This window comes from Temnothorax americanus, unplaced genomic scaffold, assembly GCF_048541705.1.
Source record: "Temnothorax americanus isolate GAGA-0224 unplaced genomic scaffold, ASM4854170v1 Scaffold2, whole genome shotgun sequence".
Classification (NCBI taxonomy): domain Eukaryota; kingdom Metazoa; phylum Arthropoda; class Insecta; order Hymenoptera; family Formicidae; genus Temnothorax; species Temnothorax americanus.
In genome coordinates, this window is record NW_027509338.1 from 8,816,396 (window position 1) to 8,836,395 (window position 20,000).

The following is a 20,000-nucleotide window of genomic DNA, read 5'->3' on the forward strand; positions in this document are numbered from 1 at the left end:
TCCACGCTTTAAAAATTTTTCAGTTGGGAATTCTGAAAAGCGCTTCAAAAAAGAAAACTCCGATTCTGACGAAAATGCAGTCTTTTTGTGTAACACGAAGCTCTCTTTAGCATCCCGTATATTCCGTCCCTTATCTTTTACATTTAATCGTCGCAGAATGCTTTTATAGAATGCGTCAGTAATTCCAGAACTCTCGGAGGAAGTGCCAGGACGTTATAAATTATACCAGAAATTCCGAAAATGCAACGATAATTTTACAATGAAAAAGAGAAAGAGAAAGAGGAGATAACTCGCGCGAGTGTTGCGCGCAACGCCTAACGTTTTTGCACGTCCACCCACGTGTTCTCCACCCTATATCGCCCTCGCCCTCGGCCTCCGGGGCTGCGCAGACCTTGCCAAGAGCGCGGCCAGGCAGCGCCGAAATACGCAGCACGATACGTAACCCGTCGCGTTTATAATCGAACCTCTCAGTCGAGGCTATTCGTTCATTCATTAGGCGGTTGGCCCCGAATTATTGGAACATTAGCTTGATTGAACAGAGCTGGGCACGGCCTAATACGCGGGATCCGCACCGCCTCGCTTATGTCGTCATCAACGCCGCCGCGCTGACTGTTCTCATACGCGAGCAACGCCGAAATCGAACGTTCGAGGACCAGAAAAGTTTCGGGAACACGTATATATATCTCCTTTAGACGTTCCGGGCCTCGAAAATTCTGAGAAATTGACTTTGAGCAACGTGAATCTGTAAAAAGTTCAAGCTTTAAAAACTTTAAAAAACTTCTGAAGACAATAGTACTCGGAGCAAAATTTCTGACATAAAATTAGAGTTCCCGAGTATCTGAGATTAGAATATATAAACGGAATATAAATCATAAGCGTTCCCATATATATGCGACTTGGAAGCTGCGGAATCGGAGAGAGATGCGAGACGCGCGTTAAATACAAATTTTCAACGACGTTTTTTTTGACACGCATAGTTTTTTAAATATATTTTATTTATATATATGTATATATATATTTACAGAGCTTACGTGAGATAATCATCGCCACGTTGAATATGATACATTCGACTGTGAGTAAATGGTACGGCTGTCGTACACGGGATTATTTTATTGCGATGACCGACTCGCGTTTTCTCGGTTGGAGATCCCGCGGTCCAACTGATTCGAGTTTCGGGAACCGCCGATCCTTCTTAACTACGATCTCCGCGGATCGTACGCTTATACGAATTGCTTACGCGAGGAGTCCCACGATCCTACGTCAGAGACGATCGGGACGCGCAAAAGCGATTAACGCGCACGTTAATTAACGCCAGTCGTTCTCACACACTTTGGGAATCGGGCGTCGGTATCGCGTCAGGGATCGGTAATTGCAGGTCTGATTAATTTGAATGAAATTTCACAAACGCAACGCAATAATGCCGAGCGCGACAAATCAAGCCACGCTCGAATAAAGTTTCTTTCTAATCTCGAATTGCCTTAATTTCTGAGAAACAATATATCCGAATTATTCCGAATTGTTCTAAATTCAAAAATTTTAACATATAAAACAAGATTTTTATAAAACATTCGCGTCTCTGCAAAGGAGTTTCTTGGGAAGAGGGTGTTTGTAGAGCTTTAAGAGACGTTCGAAAATTAACGATGTGTAATATCGTTAGAATATGATAGTCGATCAAGGAAATATAGATTCTCGCTGATACCGTTGTACTCCGTTAATTTGATCGCTATTTGCGCGTTTTTTTAATTGATCACATGTGCGGGGAACGACTTGTGAAACGTATGAAATATGGAAGAAACGTATCTTCTTCACGCATGACGCGCTATCGACTGTTTCTGACTATACCCGGCGACGAACCATACCCGCATTCGTAATCTCGGGGCTTTCGCGTCGCGACGCACGTCTCTCCCGGTGGCTCGCGCGACCCTTAATTTACGTTTACAAAAAAGGAGTTGCGAGTTAGTATTGCGCGGTGCTTGAGAAGCCATGTGGTATATATTGTCACACACTTTGTATCCGCGTACTTTTCCGTGAACGCAGTTACGCCCTTGGTCGTCGGCGCGTATTCGAGTAATACTGAAAGAATTGCGAATTCGCTCGCCCTCGATCGTCGGTGTGCGGTAAACCCTGGGTCATTCGGCAACGTAGCCACTAATCCATGCGATTCGCCGGAAATCGATATTGCCGAAGGGCCGACTTCGAGGTCCTTCTTCTTCTTCTGTTTTTTCTTCAGGCCCCCCGCCGTCGTTGGCGATCACTTGGAGAATTATTATGTGACTATAGTGACTTGCCCACCAAAGGGCTGCCCTGGGACTCGGGACCTTTTTGCTTTAGGTTTCAATCTACAGCGATATTCTGAGAAGCAATAACCAGAGTGGCTTTCCGTTGCCTTCTCTGATAAATCTTCGAGGATGAGAAATTGAGAATTCCCGGCGAAATCCCGAGAATCCTCGGCGATTTTCTATATCCGATCCATCTAGTAGCACCATTTTCTTCTTCATTGCCCTCAAGTGAGAAGACAGACGAATCGATAGAAATTCATTTAGTTATAAATAGAATTTTCTAGTTCTCCAAACTAAATTTCATTCCTCTATTTGTATTGAGTGAGATCATAACGAGGGAAGAACGAGATAATCAGAGCTAGTTGCCCGTAGAATTGAAAACTAGGTTGTCAGCTGTGCGAATGTCGCAACGAAGTACGATTACGGTATCCGCAAGTAGCGCGCAAGCGGAACGACGAGCTTAGACCATCGTTAAATCAGGCGAAAGTTTTCATTGAACTAATGTGAAACATTTTTGTCAAGCGAGACGCGATAAGCGTCGGTGAGGCTACGATTACTGAAGTTACTGAAGCGCTCGAAAGCGACTCTCCGCTGTACAAATCAGTCTAAATTAAATTTACGCGAAGTAGCAAATCCCTTTGAGCCTAGAGAGTCACTTTATAAAACTAGATGCGATTACTCTTCTATTATAATAATCTCAATGCGAACCTAACTTCTGCGTAAAACGGCTCACGTTACCGCCCGGAATTAACGAAATTACGGGCATCGGTATTGCCAAATTATGCTTCCCCGTGGCATCGATAAACGGGCTAAAACTAAATGGCCGTTTAATCCTTTGAGCCCTAATACCGTCCATAGCGCAGCGACGCGAGAGATCTTGCTGCGACGTTATATAAAAGCTGAGTATACTAGGAATTGCTTATCTTAATTATTTAGCGTTTACGTTTGCGCCGCTGGACAGCGAGAATAATTCTGGACTCAAAGGATTAAAGTGCCCTTATCGCAATTGGCCTAGCTTTGGTATGACATAAACGTGGATATTTAATACATCATGAGATGAAATTAACACGATGGATTTAGTAAAGTAATGTCCGCGAGAATATAATATTCTCCGGGTGTGTCGGTAAGTTAATCGTAATATTGTCGTTTCTATAGTTTTAATCGCGCGTGTTCACGACAACGTTGCAAAAAACTGGGGAAAAAATATATATGTACGTTAACTATTCATATTTTCGTCATAAAATTAAATGATTAATTACATCCACTGACTGTATAATTCTTGTATAAGTAAAATTAATACGCGTTTAATGTCCGGTAAATCTTATTGCAACACGGCACGTTTTATATCATTTTCTATAATTGCTCTCAAATATTTCGGCTTTATTTGTAACTCTAGAGATTAATTAACTTAACACAAGATGGAATAAATTAATATTAGTATTTGCTAAAATAAATATGCCTTAAACTTTAAGCTGATAAAATTATACATATATATACTTATGTACATTACGAAAATGATTAATTATTAGCTAATATGCCAAAGAGAGAAGCATGTGGGGAAGATTACACAGGAAAATAAACGCAGAGAATCGCAAATCAACGTTTGCGATGTAAACATTCTTGTTTACGTGACTGCGAAAAAGATTGTTGATAAGACGCAATCATGTCTTAAAATAACGACAATTTTCTGCGTGACTCAGTGTCGTTGATCCAAAGTTCCAGTAAATTATTAATTACGTAATTGACGTTACGACCAGACTACCGTGTTGCATTTAATTTTACCTTCAGTTAAATTTCCCTCGCTTTAAAATCAACCCTACGGATCTCGCTCACGAACGCAAACGAAACCGATTTGCTTGCAGTGACGCGTAGAACATTCTTTTCCCTATACTAATCGTGTTGGTACAGCCTTACTTTAATATAGTTACAAAAAATAACGCTCTGTTATATCTTTGAAGGAACTCCCTGCTTGATATAGTCAATTGTCTTCGAAGAATTCGCTGAGATACACGTTAAGCTTTTGATCCCGCCTTATCTTGAATTCTCTGCGTGTGAAGTCTCTTGTGATCCTTCCTGTACTTCTCGAGCGTCAATTCAGCATTACTGGCACTTGACAGGCTCAATGTTACCGGGTCCAGGCTCGCCGCTAGCTTCAGATACGTCTCCTCCATCTCCTTCGTAATCTTCACCTCGTAATCCATATCCTTGCGAAAATCCTTCAGCAAATGCTCGTCCTCGAATGTTATGAGATTTTCGCTCTCGTTTATACACTCAGACAAGATATTAATATCAATGGGCTGATTATTTACGTCGCTGTAATCCCCGATGTTCTTCGACGATTTTTTTGGCGTGTCTCGAACGTTGCGAGCCAAACCTCCGTCGTGCTGCGTGGGCTTGCGCTTTACAAGAGAATTCTTCGGATACACGGATGACGAATCGTCATTCGCAGCGTTCTCCACACACTTGATCTTATTGCTATCATGCGACGCGGAATTTTCCACGCGCATCGACGACTGTACCCATTCGGCCACTCGTTTCAATTGATTGTCCTGCAGTAACGCCGGCGGTGGCGAATTGTCCTCGCTGCCGGTTGAGCGCTCGGAACCAGCACGAGACGTCTTCTTCGCGTGTACCAAAGCGGTGTTAGCTTTACCACCGCCGCCGCTGCCGTTGCCACTGCTGTACAATACAGTCTTGCAATGGCCGGCATTGTCCAGCAAAATGTTCTTGGAGCCAGGCGTGACCCGAACCAGACAGTTACGCGGTCCGATCACGCGACTCTGATTCGAGTTGGATTTGGCGCTCGAATTGAAGGCACCACCGGTCAACGATTGCGCGACGTCGCTGCAACTGCTGGACGGATCGGAACTGGAGATGACCATGCTGTCGCTGCTGAAGCTCGGACTGGTCGTTACCTCCGTCTGACTGCCGTCATTGTGATTCGCCGCGTTGCTGTCCGGACTCTTGACCTCGATTAAGGTGAATTGCGCGGCGTTCCGCGCATTTTGCCGCTCCGCCGATCTGTCATTCTTCCAATCGCGATCGTTGATGATATCGAGCTCGATGCCGCGATTCACCTTGCCCTTGTTCTCCCTCGAAGGGTCTGTCTCGGACTTCGACTTCGTCCACTCGTTCTTCCACAACCTGTCATTAATAATGTCGATGTGCATCTGCTTGTCGGAGAGCCGATTGTCCCCAAGAGTCAAACAATCGGTACCAAAAGGTTCGAAGTAATTCCTCTCACTCTTGTTGGAATATTTTGCAGATCTATTATCGAGCGGAGAATCGCATTTATTGACCTTGAGTGGCTTGGATGCCTTGTCAACGTTTATTCTATTAAGATCATTTAATCTCGAGAACGATGAATGCTTGTTTTCGTGATTCTGGGCCGAGTTCTTTTTGTTTAAACTGGCTCTCGTAACGACGCCGTTCTCTTCCATCGCGTAGTCCTGCCCGTTTCTACCACTCCTACCGACGAACTTGTCTTTGATACACGGAACATGCGAGGCGTATTTAACGTAATCGCCGTTCATGTGATGGCGGATCTTGTTGCCGTTCTCGTTGATTTCGTAGAAGACCGCATGTGTCGTGAGGTTCGATTGGAATTTATCTTTGCTTTGATACTTCTCATCATTCGGCGTACCTTCCTTTCCTCCTTGTTTTTCGAAGCTGTACGTATAATTCTCGGAGATAGGGAACGTATCAGGCACGAACGTTTGCGTCTCCGTGTCTACCGTGAGGATGCTTCTGTGACACGTGCATGTGTCGCAATGCTTGGCGAAGATTCTCTCTTTCTCACGGTCTTCCAGGACCTTCGCCATAATTGCCGCCGACACGATATCCATCGGTGGTTTGCTATCGTCGCTATCGTCGTCACTGTGTTTCTCCACCGTAGGCTTAGTGATATTGTACACCATCGCTGTCGGCGGAAACGTGGATATCGGCACAGTGATGCTCTTCACATCTGGCTGCGTCGTGTCCGGCGCGGAACATCGCTTCTGCGCGACGTACGTTCGCACTTTGGCCTGCACCTCGGAAGGCAGCTGCAATAATAAAACAACGGTGGTCTTGAAACTTCTTATCTTTATTTTAGATGCCAATAACAAGCGCATACCTATTATGCTTTTAAATGCTACTAAAGAGACACCAAATTACCTATGCTAAGTTAAGAAAGGTATTTCTAAGCAAAACCCATAATAAATAATGTCTTTTTAAATACAAATTATGTAAATTACCTAAACGTCTGCCACATCATTATAATTTCTAAACAAATTTATAGATACTTATGTCTCTCTCTCTCATTTATAGATATTCAGTTTTATTAAAAAAGTATCAAGTTTCTATATTGCACTTGTTTCTATCCCTTGCTTTATCATACTCGCAAAAGATGTAAATATAAACAACATAGCGACTTATGCGCGCGCATGTATAACATTGTTGGTGCGTAAAATAAAAATAAGACACTAAGGCCCAGTTCAACAGTGGCCAGTTAGCTTAACTAGTAGTTAACTCTCACTCTCCGTCTCTATCTAACCTTTGAGTTAAAAAGAGACAGAGTGTGAAAGTTAACTACTAGTTAAGCTAACTGGCCACTGTTGAACTGGGCCTAACGCGACGTTATATAAATACGAGTAAAAATGTCATTGTAACATTTAAGTTCAATAATACCAACCCATATAATTCACTAAAGTGAAATATGTGATAAGTAAACAGACGAGAAAAAGAGTTGTCACGATATAATTTTTAAGTAAATGGTAGTGTGAAATTTATATGTGACAAAACGGTACCTTACCAAATCATATTTCTGACCCACGAAGTTGGAAGGTTTGCATTGCAGCAATTGGATAGCCAAACTAACGTCGTTTCTACATTTTTCCTAAAAGGAAGAAAAGAACGGTTTTCAAGTGAAATATATGTAGATATAAATTAACTGCGTAAGTAATCTCTTTATTTATAAAATAAAGCTAACAAAAGAAATGTCAAATGAAAGAATTTAAAGAAATGTAAATATTCTAGAATACATACTCTTATAGAAATTTAATACTGTAAGTGATTATTTGGCTAGTAATTACTTATTTTGAGTATTAAAATGATTAAAAACAGTACTTTTAATATTCAAAATAAGTAATTAATCACTAGACACACAAATAATCACTTACAGTATTAAACTTCTGTAAGGGATATGAAAACAGAGCACTTACATTATCTTGAGTTAATCGATGTATCGTGTAATTCGCATCGGCTAATCTATGAGACAGAGTCGCTATGTCCTTCGTGAAGGCACTCTTCTCCGTCTCGCATTTGTCCACTATCCGCAGCAGCTTGTCCTCCAGATTTTGATTGACCTTCTGAACCCTCTTGTGCGCTTCGTGCAAGCGCGAATACTTCTCCTGCCATATCAGCAGCTCCTCCTTCATGGAGGCCAGTTCCCCATTCGGAAACTTGTCGGCCTCGTTTAAAAACTGCGTCTCCATCGTCACAATGTGGCTGTCCCTCTCGAGCAGTCGTTGGCGCAGGTTCTCTATCTCCGCGTGCAGATGCATGTCGCAGTGCTGCTGATTGTCCTGGCTGCAAGCGCTACACTTACAGCCGCATTCCTGTTGACATCACTTGATAAGTCCACAAGTATGCGATCATTGGGTCCTGTTTTACATTGTTGAACTGGCTGCACCAGTTCAGCCAGTTTTTATCTTTTTCACTCCGTATTGACAGGAGAAAAAGATAAAGTCTGAACCTAGTACAGCCTGTTCAGCGACGGAAAACAGATCCATTGTTTAATAACAAGGTTATTAACGAGCAAACGAGACTCAATTTGTGTTAGGCATGTTATTGCCCATAAATAGGTGACGTGGTTACAATATGCATACAAACAAAGATCCTATATTGAAAGAGACATTATAAATCAAATCACCATTCAATTACATTGTCATTCAAATTCAATCGACAAGAGTCAGCTACTACTCCTATTTAATTACGTTATACATAAATCAGCGGAAATTGTTAAAAAATGACTTCAAATCAAAGAAAATATGACACTTGTATAACTTCATTCGTGCCTTTTGTCTATTTCATACGCTTTCGAATAAAATGTACGAGAGAACGTGAATCATCCTCTCGCGAGGCAGACAGGCGAAAGATAAGCGAAGAACGCGGAGATTCACGCGCTCTCCCAGGGAGACGCGTTTCGCGAGCGATGAGCGATCAGCGATCACGCGTGGCACACGTGTGCACGTATTTATTAAAATCGCGTCGATAAATCTCACTCGCGGAAGACCGAGCGGATCGCGCGTCGGAGGCCGTCCGTCCGCGGTCAGCTGTCCGTCGTCGCCACGTTGGCACGTTGGCAGTCTCCGTCTCCCGACCAGCCGCCAGCCCGGCCAGCCGTCGGCGGGAATTCCTGTGACCCGCGGACACGTACCTTGCACTTCTCCGCCATGGTGACCCGCCGCGCTGGAAACGGAGTCGGTAATAATGCAAAAATATCGTCTGACGGCGCGACCACTGCGGTGCCGTTGGCGCCTCATAACCCTTTCCTTCCCTCGGCGTCCGCGACCGTGAGCAACCGTGAGTCAACGTGAGTGCAGCGGTGACAGGACTGACGGACTGACAGGCAGGGGCCCCCGAGGGGCCGTCGTCGCGCGGCGTCCGACGGCCAGCCCGCCAGCGTTTAGTCGCGCGCGCGGGAAGAATAACTCACGGCGCAAACAAAAGTATACATTCCGTACATTCCCTCGGTTTTTTTCCTTTCTTTCCGTTATCGCGATGAGAGGCCCGCTCGTCGTCCGCCGTCCGCCGTCGTCACCTCCAGCTCCAGCACCTGCCCGCCGTCTTTGTCGGCACGGCACGAGCCAGCACGAACGTCTCCAGATCAGTGCCGTGCCGCGTCGAGTCTCGGGCCCGAGCTCCGGGCTCCGGGATCCAGGAGTGCGCCCCGGGACAGGCAAGGGGGACCTCGATCAAGCCTCGGTTAATTTAATCGACGGTTAATTCAATTTCAGGCGCGAGATCGCTTACAATAAAATTTCTAGCTTTACAACTCCAAATTTAATCTTTCTTTCCATGTCAAGTAACAAAAAATTAATATTCTGCCCGTGTTAACAAAATAATATAAGTTTGTAAGTTAATCATCGGTTAACTTACCGCTCGCGGCAAAATTTATTTAACTAATTATTTTTATGATTTACGAGTCAAACAAAAAAAAATTATTTAAAAACTAATACAAAAGTAGTACCCGATGGAGCTAATCGTCGATTAACTTAATTGGCGATTGACTGAGACGGAGCGATTTACTGCAAAATTTCTAATTACGTGACAAATCTAATCTCTTTTTCCGTGCGTGTCGATCAAAAAATTAATAAATTCTATCCGTGTTAACAAAATACTCTGTATACACATCGCTTGACAAGTCAATCATTATAATTTGTCGAAATTTGATCGAAGTCGCAATAACAATAATATTACAAGACATTGTAACAATTGGGGTGCATAAAATTATAAATTAAGAATATATATGTATATTAAGATACGTGCGAATAAAAATGTCCTGAAAAATGTGTGCAAGCGTGACATTAATATCGTTGACTTAAATTACTTTATTAATGTTTTACATGATCAATTTATTAATATATCAACATTACTACGAACGTATGAGAGAAAACTGTCTACAAAAATTCAAACCGATTACGCTGTTACGGAAAAACTGTTTACATAAAAATTATCTTTTTTTTTTTTTTTTTTTTAAATACACATAGTGAGTCGCATAAAGACGGATGACGTATTACGCAGCGCAGGCTGATTTGCAAAAGTATTTATTAAATGTGTGTTACATCCCCATACATGATTTATTTAATTATAAGTCGTTAATGGCGTTAATACAATCATAATAACATTAAATGTTCGCGATACCGTGTCAAATAGAATACTTGAGAAATCGTCGAAATCAAAGTGTGTGACTTGTGTGCTTGAACTTTATAGAAAAAGAAAACTGCCACATCGCGAAGTAGGACCGCGAGAGTACATCGGTCTCGGATAATTCGTAATGCATGTTGAAAGTTAACTTTGCCTAAATGCACAAGTTACCTGATCGTAAAGCTAATTTTACGGTTTTTACTGATCGTCAACGTTGACCAATGTTGCTTCCATTTTCTTGATTTGAGAAATACATACGGGATTGCCTGCAGAAAAAGTGCAGCGATTAATATAGTCATATAGAATAAATTAATCCCTTTCGGAACGAATTACTCCAACGTCTCGAGAACAATCAATATTATTCGGTTTCTTTTATGCAAAGATCGGAAAAAAAGATACATTCGAACGCAGCATATCCTTGCTATTCGGCCACACAAAAAATTCCACGCAAACACAACGGCCGCTATAATTTATATAATATAAGCCGGTTTTAGAGCTAAGACATCTGCATGAGCCGTTTATTGTGACAAAACTAAGTGTATATCGAGTATAAAGCCATATTTAAATAAGTCATATTGGTCTATCTGGTAAAATGGTCGACATATATAACGTCGAATGTGATTAAATAAGTAAAACAAAATTAACTAAATCCAATAGGAAAAGACGCAGATCACAAAACAGATATCGTTGAATTTTCGAGAGTATAAAAAAAATATACTACTCTTGGCGGCGAATAATTACCAAACACCTTTCTCGAACAATCCTGTGTATGCATGTATAACATTCGTATAATATTTATGTATATATACAGAGTGCGACAATGGTCGAGCGTTTGTTCTGATCAGACAATATAATCACTACTGACAACAATGTTAAAACTCTGGTGCGGACGTTCTGCCAAAACGAGAGCGTCACAAACGCGGTTTCAAAAACAATTATCCTTTCCTTCGTATAAATAAGATTATTTTGTTCGCTGGTGTAAAAAATTTGTGTACAATGCAAATGCATATGTATATACGTTATATATAAATATATACACACATACATTCATAAAATCTTAAAATTAGTAAATAGTAGTAGTAAATATATCGCGGTTTACGGCGGTACAGCGCCGTCGATGCTGCTTATATTTTCGAACGATGAGATTAACAAGCCGCAACGAAACAATAATGAAACCAATACGACAACAATTAAAGTCTTGAGTTATTAAGTTATTATCATATATTTCGCATAAGTATTAAATAAATCAGCGATTGATTTCTTTGATAACTTTGAGAAATGCCCGTTAAGCCCATCCTTGGAAAATACCGCGGCGTCGCATCCCCGCGCTCAGGGGGATGAAGAAGAGAGAGAAATTTCGCTCGCGAGGGAACTCCTCTCCCTCCGCGCTATAAATCGCGCGACGCGACGCGCGTTTGTAACCGGCCCTCGATTTTCGCAGAAGTCGCGTTCAGCAATTTACGCTACAGCGTAAAACTACGTGTACGACAGAGGAAACCCTTATCTAATTTGCTGTGTGCAAGTAGCAAGTCGACCGCGCAGCCGAAGTCCTACGCGACCCCCCTTCGATATCCGGTGGATCGTCACCTCGCGTTGTACGAACACGAGGCGCCGACATGCCCCCCTAAATCGAGAAACTTTTTAAAAGCGCTACGGTTTAGCCGTGGCCACGTGAAACGGACGCGTTCGAGGATAAAAAGTCGATTGATCAAGCACGACGGGGACCGTACGTTATTCAGCCTCGATTGCAAAATATATAAAGACGTGATGATATTTAGCGTCGTGCGAAATACGAGACATGGTATCGACATGGATCCGACGGTATGTTGCCCCAAATGGTACGACATTACAGATAAATATTGTACGAAAGCGAGGTGTATCGAACGGAGCCGCATTGTATACTTATCGAAATATGTGCGAAGGTCGTGTACGGTAAAAATGAGCGGAACGTAAAAAAAAGCAACGGTTTCCTTCCTTCCTGCAATCGTTACTCTAATTATTCAACATCACGTAATTTTTTAATTAATGCAATCCGTCTTAATTGATAAATTCTTCCTCTTAAATATAACCGCGAACTTGGCGCGTTTTCTATTTTTAATCTAAACAAATGTAAGAGTACATCCCTTTATCTGTGCAAATTTATCGAAAATTATTATATATTAATTATCAAATCACTTACAAATTGAGTTAATGGAATTTTTTTTTCCTTTCGTGATGTTAATTTTTGCGCGGGTCAATAAAATCTTTGATTAAAATATAATGTGTTATCTCGATTCCCGTCGGAATGCATTAACTCGTTTTAAACGACACACGTACGATCGACAATTTTTATGGTTCATTACTTGACCTCGAAGTTATATCGGAAGAAAATCGGACCGTTTCTCTCGACATTCGTCCGGTTATCATTGCAATAGTATCTATGCGAGGAGAGACATCCCTATACAACGTATGACACAGCATTAGAAGGGAAATATATATGTATACGTTTATATGGTGCTTCTTATACCCTACAATCGAAATGATCCAAACATTGAAATTACGTTCGTCGATACGCGACGATCCGGCGAACGTCGGATTGTCCCTGTTAACGTCTCCGTCTCATTATAGCGGAGAACTCGGCGTGTCATGGAAAATGTGAAATACGATCTCGCCTCCGTGAGAAAACGCACGGCGGAATAACGCGGCACAAAGTCAACGAAGGGTGCGATCCACTATAAACGCTTCAAACGCTTCAGAGCGTCATTTTGTTCTTGTTTAATATTTGTTAAACAACAAGGACGAAATGTTTCCAAGAGCGTTTTGGAGCGCCAAGTGGATCGCACCCAAAGTCACGTATGCCGCTCGGCAGTTTTTTTTTTTTTTTTTTTTTTTTTTTCCCCAAGGGAAAAGGCACCGATACTCGTGCTCCCGTAACGCTATTTAACACTTTGAATCCACCGATCCGACACACGTGCGCGACACACGTGGCATCGATTCGACACGCGCCCCTCGAGCGACCGAGAGGGCTGCTCTTTTGTACAATCTGTTATTCCTCCCATCGATTTTTCTCCCCTTTGATACGCACGTGTTGACACGTCGCGTGAATTACGCAATCCTGTCAAACCGAGCCGAAAATAATGGGCGAGATATATAGTAGCTGCCGGATTCAAGATGCTAAAACGTTCGGCGAAAGTAGGATAAGTACAAAGTGGTTTTGTGCTGATCGCAAAAGTCTTCGATCCGCCTATTGATGCTCGTACTGGTCACCTCGCGCGCATCGCATTCCAGATTTTCTATTACAAAGGTATTGTTTTTTTTCTTTCCCTCGCGAGTACGCTGCGTTTTACCGTTGATCACGCGGGGCGCGCAACACGCGCGTGCGTATGTGTGTGTTTGTGTATATACTATATGTCTCTCGTATAAAGTAATTGACTACCTACTTATCATTAGGAAAAGGTACGTTGTTGTCGGTTTCGCAATTTTTCTTTCCCCTACGTGTGAACACAGCTAGATAGTTTGGAACATTTCAAATGTTGAGCGCCTCTCTCCCTTTCTCTTTCATTTATATAGCGTATATACATACATATACTTTTATGCGCGTATACGCATGTGCATGTATGTATATATATGTATATATATATATATATGTATGCATATATGTGTACATATATCATATATATGTATATATATTATGTAAGAATATTAATAAAAGAATATGTCCGAATGCAATATTGCTTCGTTCTACATACATATGCTGTGATATATTTGTGTATATGTATATATAATATCTATATAGACTTTTTCCATATATTCCTATATAACAACAACATAACTCTTCTGAATAAGATTTTAACAAAGTGAACACAAAGTTCCTACGCTAGGGCAGATTACGTGCATTTAGCGAACGGTGCTAACTGTAAAACGTGAAAGTTGAATTGTGCTACATATGGGAACGACCCGGTTCACGCCGGTCCCTGTTCGTCGTAACGGAGGCACCGTTTCGCCATATAAATCGTCTCGACTTTATCTTTATTATATAAGCTCTCAATTTTCTCTCGGGACCAGTATGTCATTAAACGTAATCTTTAAATGTCAATCAAATGTCAACGATGGCTTTATTTAACGTTATATACAACTAATTCGCGTTGAATAAACGATGGCTACGATCGCAATGTATTCGCCGAGAAAGAAATTAATTCACTTTGCTGAACGTCGACCTCGAGATAAAGTCGACACGAAATTGCGACACTTCCGTTACGCGAAACAAGGCCGCGGGAAGATATTACAACGAGTCATTTGATTAAATGTCTAACGTAGTCTACTTTTATTACGATTCACATCTAGATTAATCTTCATCGCTCATGTATCCGGCAACAGTGATATACCAGTCCGCGTGTGTCGGGCACAGCTACAATTCCACCATGCGATATTGAATATAACATACTCTCCGATCCCCATGATTCTACCGTATTACAGAAAACGATTACTTAAAAATGTGTTATTCCTGCTATCAGTTAGTGCGAAGTAGGAATGCACCTCGTGCTTCTCAGAGATTTCTTTCATCTCGAAATTACAGATATTCGCAATGTCGCTTGTTTGCGTAACAAAAATTGTTCCTTCGAGAAGATTCACATGTTGTTCATTGCACAACAAATATTGCACAATGTTAACAATTAATTGCACATCTCGGACTAGGTCCGTTCGATTTTCGGCGTTTCAGGCCGAGCGCCCAAAACCGAAAAATAATGAGTTATTGATAATGAAATGATTTCATAAGATAGTTTACAGATCTAATTTTTAACCAATTTTGCGATTATTAATTCTCGTCTCGTACTCTACGAAAAATTGACATTGTTAACTTACGAAGATTTCTATTAAGAGACTGACGGATTTAACTTTTTTTAAATATGATGGAGACATATAAGCGTATGGAAACTTATTAAACGCGAAACGTAATAAATTGTACATTTCTATACTATTGACTGTGTGCTAATTATAATTCAAGATATATATAAACGTTTTTATCTGTTATACAAAGATAAGATCATTAACTACGCAGTAACCCTGACTAGCTGTCGCAAAATTAAGTTAAACGTTTAATTCGCAATTAATATACTGTGAACACAATAAAAGTATCTCGAAGGAACAACTGATCTTACAGAGAATAAGTTACATATGAGAATTACATACAGTTTTCGACGTCAACACTTGTCACTAACATATTCACGCACAGTATATATATATAGCATGTATAAAGATAACACCGTATGAAAACAAGAAATACGTACGTCTATTGTGTATATAAAGCCAACCATAAGTAAATATATATTATCTATTAATGTCTCATATAAATTCTCTATAATATATATGTATATATATATATATATATATATATAAGGCCAAATGTACATTGACATGACACTGATATTACTATTGCATTGATGTTACATTATGTTTGAATGCGTTAACTTCATGAGAAACTGAATATATACGCAAACAACGATACGCAAAAAACATTTTAAAGTTAAAAATAGCATGTATAATTTATACAAGAATAAATTCAGCGTTTGCTCGTTCGCGTCGAACACGACGACAACAACAACTTTCCTAACTGCACGTGGCAGCGCAATTAATTTTAATATCGGCGTCGATTCGTTAATCCACCAACGGCATTGATCATCGATAAAAAAATCTCAATGGCGGCAGTATATCTTTAAATAACAAGTGTCGTGGATCTTCTTTCTCTCCAAGCACAAAAAATTAATAGAATGCATTCGCGTCACTACCCTCGCATGGAAGGGTAGAACGAATTTGTTCTCACACCTTGTTATAGACGATATAATAATATATATATATATATATATATATATATATATATGTATGTATAAAATCGAATTTATCCAAATCAGTATGTATCAAGATTCTATCGCAATCACGTTTATCACGCAATCACAATCGATTGTAATATATATATATACACACACACACACACGAGATGAAAAAGGTAACTTTTTAACACTTCATTCAATTCTCGGTTACGATATACAATAGCTAAGATGCAAATAAAACCTACTATAGAGCAAATATTAGTCATATCGGAACAAAACCAGTTGTTTATAGTCTATATTAGACTATAATGGGACGAATAACGGGAGTTAATTCCAAGAGTTTTGGGACTTGGCACGGACATTTCTTTCGGCGTGAAATAAAGTTCTAAATTCTTTCTGTGCCTTGCTCGACGTATTACTTCTTACAAAAACGTTTTTTTTTTTCCAATGTAAAGTCACCGTAATCTTTTCAGATTATACAATTATGGGCATAATGGCCGAAAGAGATTCAGGTAAACCCTTAAAAAATACGTGAAGCTACGGCTTAACTTTATCGTTAAACGTGAGTGAAAGCGTGTCGTCGTATGCAACGTGATAAAGTGAGTAATGAAATTATAAATTGTGTACTTCATTTCACACCGAAAATATCCGAGTACGTCAAGTTTTAAAACTTTTCATATTATATTCCCATTACTCTTCCCATATTATAAACTATTAACGCTTAAACAAATGGCGTTGCCAATTCGATTATACAGCTTCAATAACGCATTCGACAACAATAGATGTAACAAAACAGATGTAACAAAGCATATACAATTCACCGATTTGCGACAATTATATGAAGATAAACAGATTCTCTCAATTCCTCGATATATATCGCGCGCACGTTCCGATTAAAATTTAAGTTATTTCAAGAATTGATCGAAGAAATAACTCGTCATGATATGACATCTACCTTCATTTCACGCATATACTATAATGCGTCGTTTACTATTCTATTTAAATTGCCACTAGTCTACCTTTTTTTACAAGCAACCTTGCATCCGGAGCTAAATATCTATTACTCCAATTTACTATCATATATACGTAACATGTAATAATGCAATACTTCTCATAGTCATAAAAAATCGTAAGCCTTAGTTCGAACAAGGTCATTTGTAATTACAGGATGGATAATTTTCGTCGCTGAAAAACGCGTTAATAAACCTGTTTCTAATATAAAAAATTTACATTTACTACATTACACTCTCTATTTGTATACATAATATGTGTCACGAATACATTTTAATTAAAATCTTTTTAATTAATGATGAATTACAATGTAACGGTTTGTCTCGGGCTAAAACAATAATATGCATTTTCTAGAAAACAAGTCGCTTTTTGTTTCAAATTTTCCTTTTCTTTTCAAAAAGAAACAGGTTTCTTAACTGTTTTTTTTTTTTTTAACGATTTTCTTTATACCTTAAGAGCAGCTTTGGGAGACCAATGGTGGAAACGGGCGGGTCCCGCGGGATAAGAGGGTTGTACCCACTTGTTTCCTCGGTGTCCCATAAAGGGCGGCGGTGAAGGGCCACCGAGGAAATGCGGAGGCATTATATTATACCATGGCTGGCTGATTGGATGAGGGCCGTAACCCATGCTGAAGGAATGGCCGAACCACGAACGATTTCTGTTCAGGTGCAGCCTAGGACTATTCAAATTGCGCCTCTTACCTGTACCGTTATTGCTATGCTGTTGATTTTGATTGGCGACGCTTAATGGTTTTGATTTCGGCTGTTGTTCCGTGCTTGCGGTTAGAGGGGATTTCTGGAATCAGAATACATCAGAGTTTAATATCATTTTAGAGATATATCGCGTAGCGCCCGATCAGATATGGAAAACAAAGAAGATACAGAGGTCAAACGAGTTATAGATAGCAAATGTATGCGGAAATTAATACTTTCAGCGACATTTGATCGTTCAATTTGTAAGTCAATAGTTCTTTGTGCGCAACAACTCATGACGTTTTGTAAATTATCTATTATGCAAGCGTTTCGCGTAGTTGAAAGTGATTGATTTACAAATTGAAAAACTGAATATCTCCGAGGCGCGCTACTAATTTTCTCTATTGAATACATTTATAAAGAATTCTTTCATCTATTCTATTAAAATCTACGTTCACATTTACACGCGTACGTCAGGAATTTAATCTGTTTTTAATCTATCAGTGCTCACCTGTAACTTGATAGGCCCCACGTGGGCTAGCTTGTTCTCGTTCTCTGCGTTGTCGTTACGCTCGGTTTGGAAAATGGGTACGGTGTTCTCCTTGTCGTCGAACGATGCCAGCGTGCAGTACGATCCCTTGCTCTCTCCGAATCGACAGCAGACCTCGTTGGGATCAACCCACAGCGTTAACTCCACCGGCAGTGCCAGATCCTCGTACCTGACACCGGCAGCGCTCGCGGCGGACTCTAGGGTCGCGTCCCGACGATTGTGGCCGTTGACGCGAATGCAACGGTAGCCCTGGCCCTTGAACGGCTTGTCGGGGAACCAGTGGTTCTTGAAGCGTTCCGTCAGCAGTTCGACCAGGCGCCGCTTGAAGCATTCCAATTGATCGGGACTAAATTTTTCGCTTCTTTCGATCAGCTTTACTAAGAACAGTACCGCCGCCCTGATCTCGTTGAGCATTTTGTCGCTGTTGCACACCGGGATTACAGGCCACCTGGACGCACCTCTCGCGATACCACAGTAGCAGGCTCTTGGAAACTAAAGTACCATTCGCCCAAGTCACGGTGGAGCACATAGAGCCCTTCTGCACCGTCGCAACGCTCGAATTTCTCAAGATCTATGTTTTCGGCGTGAATGGTTGGGATCAAGGCTGCACTACTTTGCCACTGCACAAATTTTTCTACGCGATCCGTGTATCCCGCTAATGATGCTACAATCTGTATGCAAAAACAGAAAAAAAGAACCGTTATTATCGGTATCGCGTAACATATCTCGATAACTTTGCCCCCGAGATTTTGCAGCCTTTCGCGGTTCGGCGTGTCAGATCCAGAGGATAAGCTCACAAAGACTTCTCGGTTCCAAAGTAAGAGAAGGGTCAAGGGACGACAGAGGCAGGTTCGCTTCCTTGCCGATCGGAGGAATTACAAACGCGCGTGAATCGACGTGCGCTTTTAAATCGAAAATCGGTTTCATCCTCTAGGTCCATCTGGTAAGACTATATAGCCAGCGCGCGCTCCACTTTCCAGCATTGCGAAAACACGTTGCGCGTTGCGCTTCAAGGCACACACATCTCGCGCCACGACGCCTCCGACGCGACGCACAGCCACGTGTCCCGCCGGGCCAGGATCGGCGTGGCCGACGGCGCCGCTGAGTCATCCGCGCGACTGGTCGCGTCAGCGCGGCGAATCGGGACGCAATATGTTATGCCGAGTAACTTAGGGGATGGCGAGAACGCGGGGCGACTCGCGTCGCCGATCAGGCGACGCGTTTCCCGACGGCGACGTCGGGACTCGTCGCCAGTTCACCGTCGCCGTGCCGTCGCGACGCCAGATCGCTGCACCGTTTGAGCGAAGTGCGCGCGACGTGTGCACCTCGATCGTCGCCTCGTCGCCGCGAGCGAACCGCGGACCCGCTCGAACGCGTAATACTCCGTGCCCGAGACGACGGCGACGGCGACGGAGTCCGCCGCCGCCGTCGCGACGCGAATCCGACAGCGACGTTTAAAACTGATCTTACGGGATCGGCGACGGAGATTCGTCGTTGCGTTGCCAGCGGAGCCACCACGTCCTCTCTTCCTCTACAAATAAACGTACTCGACCCAACACGTGTTACGTCGCACCCGTGGTCACGGAGCATATATTCCCGACGTAGACGTCCGTCCCTCGCAGCCGCTTGTCCACAAATAAACGAGTCACGCACAGCGGACCGCGATCTAACCTTCGCTCGGCGCGTCGCTTACCTCTCTTCGTGCGGGCATGAATGGTGACGTTGAAATTTCAAGCACGTGCCCTTAGGACGC

The 20,000-nt window shown here is 41.8% G+C and overlaps 2 protein-coding genes across 4 annotated transcripts; both read right to left on the reverse strand.

The window, feature by feature from the left end:
- Positions 1 to 974: 974 nt before the first annotated feature.
- LOC143897045 (uncharacterized) lies at positions 975 to 9,112 on the reverse strand. Of its 3 annotated transcripts, none has more exons than XM_077405338.1 (4): positions 8,698 to 9,112; positions 7,481 to 7,876; positions 7,072 to 7,155; positions 975 to 6,322 (listed from the first exon to the last, which is right to left on the reverse strand). In XM_077405338.1, exons 1-4 carry the CDS (start codon positions 8,713 to 8,715, stop codon positions 4,292 to 4,294), a joined length of 2,529 nt encoding a protein of 842 aa, XP_077261464.1. In that variant the 5' UTR covers positions 8,716 to 9,112; the 3' UTR covers positions 975 to 4,291. The 3 variants fall into 3 exon arrangements, with proteins under 3 accessions (XP_077261464.1, XP_077261465.1, XP_077261466.1); XM_077405339.1 differs by lacking the exon at positions 8,698 to 9,112 and adding an exon at positions 8,336 to 8,649; XM_077405340.1 differs by lacking the exon at positions 8,698 to 9,112 and adding an exon at positions 8,202 to 8,315.
- A 959-nt stretch (positions 9,113 to 10,071) lies between these two features.
- Positions 10,072 to 19,916, reverse strand: LOC143897050 (uncharacterized). The gene is made up of 3 exons (XM_077405344.1): positions 19,718 to 19,916; positions 18,209 to 18,918; positions 10,072 to 17,800 (listed from the first exon to the last, which is right to left on the reverse strand). The coding sequence occupies exons 2-3, from the start codon at positions 18,659 to 18,661 to the stop codon at positions 17,450 to 17,452; spliced, it is 804 nt and encodes a 267-aa protein (XP_077261470.1). The 5' UTR covers positions 18,662 to 18,918; positions 19,718 to 19,916; the 3' UTR covers positions 10,072 to 17,449.
- Between the last annotated feature and the right edge of the window lie 84 nt (positions 19,917 to 20,000).